Source organism: Acipenser ruthenus, chromosome 9, assembly GCF_902713425.1.
Source record: "Acipenser ruthenus chromosome 9, fAciRut3.2 maternal haplotype, whole genome shotgun sequence".
Classification (NCBI taxonomy): Eukaryota; Metazoa; Chordata; class Actinopteri; order Acipenseriformes; family Acipenseridae; genus Acipenser; species Acipenser ruthenus.
In genome coordinates this window covers 16,100,406-16,109,394 of record NC_081197.1, presented here as the reverse complement: position 1 = coordinate 16,109,394, position 8,989 = coordinate 16,100,406, and the positions used below count along the sequence as shown (strand labels likewise).

Here is an 8,989-nt window from a genome sequence, read left to right as displayed (position 1 = left end):
CAAGTGTCTGCACAGCCCTAAAAATCGCAGTTATCTTTTTTTGCCTTCTGAGCCCTACAAAGTAATTTCTATTAAAAGAAGAAAATAAAGCTGTGGTTTTTTTACCTAAAAGAAATATTTCCAAATATGTTACCTATTGCTTACTGTAAGCTAAGATTACCCTGGTTGTTTATTGTGACAATCTATTTCCTCAGGGATGCTCTTACTTCTTTTAGATTCCAATTCTCCCTGTAGATTTCTTGGAGAAAATGCTTGTAACACAAGAGCTCGGTTCACTTTGTCAGAGCCTCTGCAGTTCATTTAGTTGTTTTATTAGTGATTCAAAAGAAAAACATTAAGGATAAAGATTTTCTGCAGGTATTACAAACACATCACTGCTTTTACTCAAAAACATTTTACCTCCACTGTTTAAATCCAATTCATAAAGATGTTTCCCAAATACTCCTTTACTCTTTGCCTCTGGGAATATATTTTTTCTTCTCATAAATCACTCAAGATGAAGGAATGTACAGGGTATGACAAAAAAAATTGCAACACCCCCCCCCCCCCCCCCAACACTGCAAAAAAAGAGGGCAGCCAACAGTGCACTGATTCAATGTGACATTATTTTGTAAATTGTTCTAGAAAGATGGCCATTCTTCAATGATTACTGCCTCACATTCCTTCAGGGAACTTGTTCTTAGAATGGTCAATCCTGCACATCTTATTATTAGGCTTCCATGCCATAGGCTGGCTAGCCTATTGTTATTGCTGGGATTATTCTTAGTCTTAATATTATTTTTCTTTCCGCCAGAATTGCTCGAAAACTCCATATTGCCATATTGGATTGAAAAAAAACATTTTGCCTAAATGTAAAAACTTGTCTTTTGAAAACGACTTATTGCAGAGTGCTGAAAATTGGTACAGTTGTTGAGAGATAGTCCAAGATTAACTGTTGTTCGTAAGAAGCTGATAGGTTGTGTGGTATGGCGGCCATGCTGCATGACGTCAAAATCGCACGGTACAGACGTCATAATCACAAACTACAAAGATCTTCTTCTCCCAAACCGCTAGTCCGATTCAAACAAACCCAATGGCACATATGATCGTAGTGAGGTTGTCTTTAAAGGGTGTTGAAGGGAAGTTGCTACAATAAAAAACATGACGGCCACGTTGGATGACATCATAAACATACAAAACTGGCTAATAACTGGTTACTATGGAACACATATAGTAACCCATATATGCTCTATCAAAAAATGCCATGGTCTGTGATCTCTGACCTTTCCTAAAGGTCAAATGTAAAACTGGCTTATAACTCCTGAGAGAGTGCACATAGGGTTATGGTTACTATGTAAAAAGCCATTCTGCACTATTTGCTAAAGTGTTTGCTACAGTGTTTAGTGCTGGTATTGGCATTCTGCACTATTTGCTAAAGTGTTTGCTACAGTGTTTAGTGCTGGTATTGGCATTCTGCACTATTTGCTAAAGTGTTTGTTACTGGTACTGGTAGCCGTAAAGGTGCTGGCAACTCTTAGTTATCTTTGTTATTATTTCCATCTGTCTGCAGTGGTATCAATTGCTTCTATTTTAGGAGATCAGAAAAGTATGAGAGCTAGAACACCTCGTTTGAAAATAATAAAAGGCTTTTAAACTGTTTGAGGACTTTCTGCAAAAGGCATAGGAAGGTGATATAATTAACACTAACAATAATCAAAACATCTACCGGCAACATGACTGTGGGGAAGCACTGATGTAGCTCTGTTCCCTGTCCCTTCTTGGCATTGTAATTTTCATTGGCCCTTGTGTTATTTGTTTTGATGTAGTGTAATATGTAATATTTCTTTCGCAACAGGTTTACAGGAGATGTATGTCTGTTTCAGTACGCTGACGATTCTTCTATTTGCCCCTTGGATTTGACGCATTTTGACCCATGGAATGTTAATCATACCAAACTAGCACTGGTCTACCCCTTCCAGGCAACACATGGAACGCGCATTTCTAAACTCTAGAAAAATATAGTATGATGGTGGTATGATGACATCACGACTCTAGAAAACAACATTCCATTCTGGGTGCCAAATCTTTGTAAATGTTGCCATCCATAACATCATTACCATGTATGATATTCACAGAACACATTCCTTGTTAGCATTTTTTTTTCGATGTGCAAGTTCTGAATACGGTTGAATTTTACTCTACTTTATTTTGGGAATAAAATATTACTGTTAAAAAGGTCACAATTTGTGTAAACTGTTAATCACTATTGTGGTAAGTCTAACAGCAGTTAAAACTGCAATACCATTTTACATTCCAAAAAAACCCCACATATTCTGGACATACATAAATCTTACAAGATATTTCACGGCTACATACACTTGTCTTTCAATACTTTGTAACAGGGCCCTACGTTAAAATGTCATTTACAACTCCATTGCCTTTCAAATGGGTTTTGCATATTCATATTTGATTTGTAGACAATATCTTGTTTATTTATTTTAAATTAAACAGGGGAGACATTTGATACATGTCAATATTATGTCAGATTAATTGATACCATCAACAAAGATAAAACTCTTTAGTTGGAACACTAATATGGGCATTATAACTTAAGATGCTTATCTTTAAATCTGTATTAAATCAAAACCATTGAAATAATCTCAAATAAAGTAAGACCTGAAATCAACAAAAAAAAAATCTGTAGTCGAGTACCAGAATGTGGAATAGATGTTCTTAAATTCTGTCCCTAAATATTTTTTTAGGTTTCATTCTTCTGTGCGATGTCTCTAAACTTCTGGAGACCTGGATTCTTGTACACATTATTTGCGGTTAAGGACACTCAACAGAGCTGTGCGGTATACTGTATGTGAATGGGCAGGGGAGGATTAGTCCCATAATAAATACATTGTTTAAAATGTTATGTGAAAATGTTCCCCTTTCTTTGAAGAATCAACCCCTCGTTGGTAAGCAGCTTCCGACTCTGTCCCTGGGAATAATCCGAAGTTCTGATCCATGCTTTAGGAACACATTCCCTGTGACAGGATGAACAGAATATGATTAGCATGGCAGGCAGTAGTGAATTACAAGTAAACAAATACATATTTCAAAACGCATATTATGTAGTTTTTACAAAAAAATAAATAAATAAATAAATAAATTACAATTATCTGCTATTTGTTGAACCTATTGTAAGGAATTACATGGGTGGAGGCTTATAAATTGGAAGTATTCTAGATGTAACCAAAATTTAACAAAGTTTAGCCCAGTGAGTATTGTAGTTTTTTTTCTTTTGGAATTTCTTTTGGAATTTGCCGCAAACTATTAATAATAAAAAAAAATATGCACCGTTTAATGTCAAATTGTAAATCAGAAATATTATACATCCTGTCTAACAATCTTCAACCGGTCATATATTATGAATAAATGAAGTCCAATGCTCTTGCCACTTCCACTAACAAGACATAAATGCCAGATGTATTTCTTAACTATTATTTTAGCGAGTCATTAAAAGCATCTCTTTTCAAAAGCAGCCAAAGGGTGTTCAGAAGAAGCTGCCGGATACAACTTCAGCTGTAACACATTTACTCTTGTCTTTTTATACTAAAGCTTTGAGGTAAATGTAGCGAGCTGAATAGAAATGCAGTTTTATAAGCTTTGCTTTAAAGGCTGCCGGAAACTGTAAAGAACAGTCCAGTTAAATAATAATTAGAATACAGCACAAGCTCTTTCATTTGGACACCCTGGAACACAAGAGCAAATAAGAGCCATATACTCAGAATGGGGTTTAAGGTAAGTAATTTGGATTGAGCATGGTGCCTTACTTCACTATTTTCAGAACTAACACAGAAGTTTATTGCCAGGGATTTTATTAGAATTTTATTATCACATATGTTGTGATGGCATCATATATCAAAGCAATAGGTGACAAATGATGACTTTCAACGTAAAAATGCCTCACAACCACTGAGATTTCAGCCACACAAAAATATAATTAATTTATGATGTGTGTATATATATTATATGTACACAATTCCAGGATAATACCCTTAATACAATTTGAATTATAAAATGAAAAAAAATGTTATGCTTCACAAACTGCTACTTTAAGTGGATTGTTGATTTAAACATATAATTAACAAGTAAGATATAGATCTAATTCACCTGCTGTTTGAGCTGGATTGATTCCAATTCCATCTATAATAAAATAGAATAAATTATTATTATTATTATTATTAGTAGTAGTAGTAGTAGTAGTAGTAGTAGTAGTAATAATAATTAGTGATGCAATCATCTAATTCATTCATAGATTCTGTAAAGTGTTCACTCATCATCATCAATAGTCCAATAAATAAAGCTACACAATTAGGGCTTTTGTTTTTTTTGTGTTTATTTTTAGAATGTTTTGGACCTGGCCAAAGAGTTTATCAGGGCTTTTTATTTGTAATATTGTATGAAAAAAGGACAGACTGGCTCTTTCTGGTATTGCTCAGAAGTACTCGTGTGGAGGCACTCTGAGAACTTTTCAAATCAAACAGCACCACATATGTAGGTGCTGCACTGTACTAAATATGACATAGTACAACATGAACAGTTGTTGGTGATTGTACCCAATTCATTGTTTCAAGGTGCTTTCACCCAAATTCCGTAGTCTAATTTCAATTCTAATACAAACCACTCAGAATAATTGAAAACATCATACAAAAGGTAAGGGAACATAAAATAAATACATACAAAATCTAACTTGAAGCTACATACTCTAATAATTAAAACATGTATTTCATTTTGTAATAGAAGAGATAAAAATGCAAGTACTTACCGTTTGTTATGATCGCACTTGTTGCTGCAGGAACTTTAAACTAGGCGAGAACAATCATAGTTGAACATCATTAAAATTCACCCAAAAAAACATTATTAATATTTACAAAACCATTTACAACTATTGTCCCCATCTCACTTGCCTTTGCAATTTCGTTATAAGGTAGAACACAAATACCAAAGTTTTTTTTTTTTTTACTATGGCTCCTATTTAGCACATACTAAGGGTGACTTTACATGCAGTTATCAGAAATGCAAGTGTTAGGTATGCATCCTCATGCAAGATTAAAGTATAAATCCCACAGATCTTATGAACACGCAAGCTTGGTGATAACTTATTCAGTGGTGTGCAATTCATATCACCCGACGCCCGGGAAAACAAGATTTGTGTGAGGGACAACAAGTTTTGCCATTATACTTTGCCTGTCGGACAAATAGTTTTTATTTATTTATTTTCCTATGTTCTTTCTGTTGCTAGAAAAACAGAAAGCCATGCAAGTCGCTAAGGTATTCAGAGATTAGAAAAAAACAGCGTTGTGAAATTTATAAAATTATTTGAATCAACTTTGTGGTCAAGCGTGTATGGTAGTTTACTGTTTAGAAGCATTTCAAGACTAACTTTCCCTTGCATTTTTTTTCTTTCAATTTTAGTGTTGCTAACCTAGTTTGCCATTAACCATATTTACATATTTTTTTAGATTTAAAAACTATTAAAAAAAAAAACTTTTTTTTTTTTTTTTTACTAGCTTGAACAGCAGCGATATTAGTTATTTATTGGACATGCACAATCCATCGATTTGTGAAACTATTAAAACATGAAGATTGACAAATATGTTTATAATGATAGACATGAAATGCTTATATATGAGTATCTGTACAATATTGTATTATTATTTTAAAATAAAATACATACCACCCCTCCCCCCCCCCCCCCAAAAAAAAAAGCCATCGGGGTATGAAACCAGGATCACCCTGCTGCAGCAGTGTTGTAGTTAGCCGTCATGGTAGAAAAACAGTAACAAATGCAGAGAAAAAACTGAAAGAATGTCAAGAAAAAATAGGAATTCCACAAAGCAGCAGTAATGGTTGGCAATGAATTTGTGTCTGATGCAACAAACGAAAACACCTTTACATCAGGAGTTGAATTCAGCTTATAGAGAAAGAGTGGAAAAAACAGGCAGAGGCTATTTTTATATTTTAATAACTCCAAGTATTGCTTATTATAGTTGTACTCTTAGCATGTTGTAGTTAATGAGCAAATGTGCTCCAAACTGCACTGAAAGGAATGTTTCCTTAAAGTATGTTATACATTTGTTCAGGGGAGGTGGGGTCAAAGGAAACCTTTCGTTTATCTTGAATTTAGTGAACCAGTCAAGCTACAAGGCTAGATGTAACCATGTTGATCACCAATTGATTGATTATGTTCACTGTTAAATAAAACCAAATCCTTCTACTTTTCTGTGTGTGTTTTGTGCGATGGGGAGGGAGGGGGCAAGTAGATTTTTAAGGGCAAATAGATTTTTCTAGCATTTGGTCCCTTTTTTTCCCCCCAGACTTCCTGCTTGTTGAATTACTGTAACTTATATAATCCTTGTCCATGTAAAAAAAAAAAAAAAAAAAAAATTAGCCTTGAGCCTCTCATAATAAAGTCTGTTAATTTTAGGAATGAAAAATCATGTTAAAGTTTCAATGAGTAATTACAACAAACTAGCAATTAAAATAACAGAATATCCAACACTTGTTTTCAGTGATAACACCAAATTACTTCCCTAAACATTGGGAATTTGCTTCTTAACTTGCCCTTTTTTAAATGACTCAACCCCTGGGTGCTGTGAAATGAAGAAAATATATCAGCATAGTTTTTCATGAACACGATCCATAATAATGCATCTGCCCAGAAGTCTTGTTCAGTATTGTTCACCCAATCAAAGGACTCAACAGAACTCTCACATTTCCATACACAATATTGTCAGTACAGGTCTTTTTAACCTTAGATCCCAAGAGTAGCTGTTGTGCTAATAAATGTCTGTGTTTATCAGTTTCTTTCTTTGCTTAATACAGAATTAATACATTGCCCCAGTCCCACCTGATGCAAAACAGGTCAGAATTTGTAGTATGCAGTGTTTGTACATACTATATATATATCTCATTCTTTTTTTTGCAGATTATTCCTCTGTTGCAGTCACAACTGAAAAACATACCAAAAGCCATCACCATTAGGAAAAAATACAGCAGGTGCACAAACTGCCTGTTATGACAAAGTTTTGGTCAACTCGCACATTCTTCACAATATGAAACTGTAATCCCTCAAGATCAGTGTCCCTGTTTTTTCTCTAGAAGTGTGAATCAGTAGTCCTCAGTCCACAGCACCCACTTTTAGCCAGAAGTGGTTAATGAATAAAAGTTGAACAGAGGCTTTTCAATTGCATGAGAAATTAAGGTTCCAGTATTACCCCAATGTGATTCTCCACTATTGTTTGTGAGGACCACAGGTGTACATTATATGCACATTAAAAAAAAAGGTTCTCACCTCTTCTGCTGCAAATTTTAAAACCGCTGTGAAAGGTGTGCTTTCTGGAACACTAAGTCTGAAATGCAGAAATGAGCTCAATTATTTCCTTTTTTTCAGTTTGATCATTTCCAAATAAAATGCATTCCTACCATAAAACATTTGTTTGTTCTCCATTCCCTAACATTTGAAAATTATTTTGTTGGCAACTGCAAAAAAAAAAAAAATGAAAAAACCACAACAACAACATTACAAGATTCTATTCAGTTTTACAGGTACAGCAAGCTATGAAATCCCAAAAATACCTAAATAGCAATAAAATCAAACTTATTAAATACAGAACAAAACACACTGTTCTTTTATTAAGATATTTGAGAGGAACACTCATTAGGAAGACTAAATAAAACCAATTTAGCAATTACCTGTGAATACAGCTTTAAGACTAGAAATATTTAAAACTGCATGTCAAAGATATTCTAATACCTTGTGCTAAAGACGGTCGAAACCAAATTTGATAAAAAAAAAAGAGATAAACGGTTCGCTAGATATTAAGTGAACGTAGGTTCCATTGTGGACGGAAAACATGCATACTATGAAAGAATGTATAGCACATATACACCAACTTCAATGGATATTATTCTAGCATCAAACTTAACTGCAACTACACACTTAGGGCTGGTCTCACATACCTCAATAAGCACAATTCATACACATTTGTTGACGCTGAACACCACATATATGAAAGGTGGTGAGACTATCACTAAAACTAGAAATGACTACCTCTTAAGAACAGTTCTAAAAGCCCCGTTTCCCGGTCTTGGGGGATTACAATGGACAGTTCATTATTTCTGGATCTGTACACTGCTGATTTTTAAGAAACCCATATCCAAGATCTCGTTTTTAGCATAGTATCCAGCACCCACTTCAGAAACAGGATATAAGGTAGCGTGTACAGCTTACACTATGTCTCCATATGAACCAACAAGGCAGCATCACAACAAATTACCATTTCATTTGGTGATCTGTGACTTACACTTTGTATGGCAGTCTCGGATCCGAAGTAAGAGTGATTTTAAACGTAACCTTCGACCTAACAAAAAGAAGAAGATAAACATTAAGTCAATAAGTATGTGCAGACTTTCATACTTCACCCGGCAAATACTAATGCACCTTTTCACACAAACCAGCTTACATTTTTTCCAAGACTTGCCTGTCTGGCAACACTGTGCAAACCCGGAAGCAAAAGAATGAGCTGAAAAACACGTCATCCCGACACAGAGGACCCCATCCTAAACCAGATGATTTATTGACACTAACTGGTATTTACGTTTAGTCAAGATGTATGTGTTATTAATATTTTATTTTCATCTGTACTGCTTTGATTAATTCGTTTTTAATGTGATTAGTTTCTTATTTTAAAAGGCAAATATTTAGGCGACTATTTTTAAACTGCATCCGACTGGTGTAATTAAACGTGACGTATTTTAATAGAGTAGACACATGTGCATCTCTTTCAGATAGTGAAATTTGGAAACTATCACACATTTATAAATATTTTGATGTCTAACGGGTGATGTACATTTCTGAGTTATTGTACATATACACAGACATATACGGGTATTCAAAAGAGTGAGACAGAGTAAATACAGTCCTCAGTTTAAATTAAAAATAAAACATAATTGGGAA

The 8,989-nt window shown here is 34.4% G+C and overlaps 1 protein-coding gene across 1 annotated transcript; it reads right to left on the bottom strand.

The window, feature by feature from the left end:
• Nucleotides 1-295: 295 nt before the first annotated feature.
• LOC117405315 (ubiquitin-fold modifier 1) lies at nucleotides 296-8,601 on the bottom strand. The gene is made up of 6 exons (XM_059031251.1): nucleotides 8,496-8,601; nucleotides 8,337-8,393; nucleotides 7,325-7,382; nucleotides 4,796-4,835; nucleotides 4,141-4,173; nucleotides 296-3,011 (listed from the first exon to the last, which is right to left on the bottom strand). Coding segments are annotated over exons 1-6 (273 nt in total). The 5' UTR covers nucleotides 8,498-8,601; the 3' UTR covers nucleotides 296-2,928.
• Between the last annotated feature and the right edge of the window lie 388 nt (nucleotides 8,602-8,989).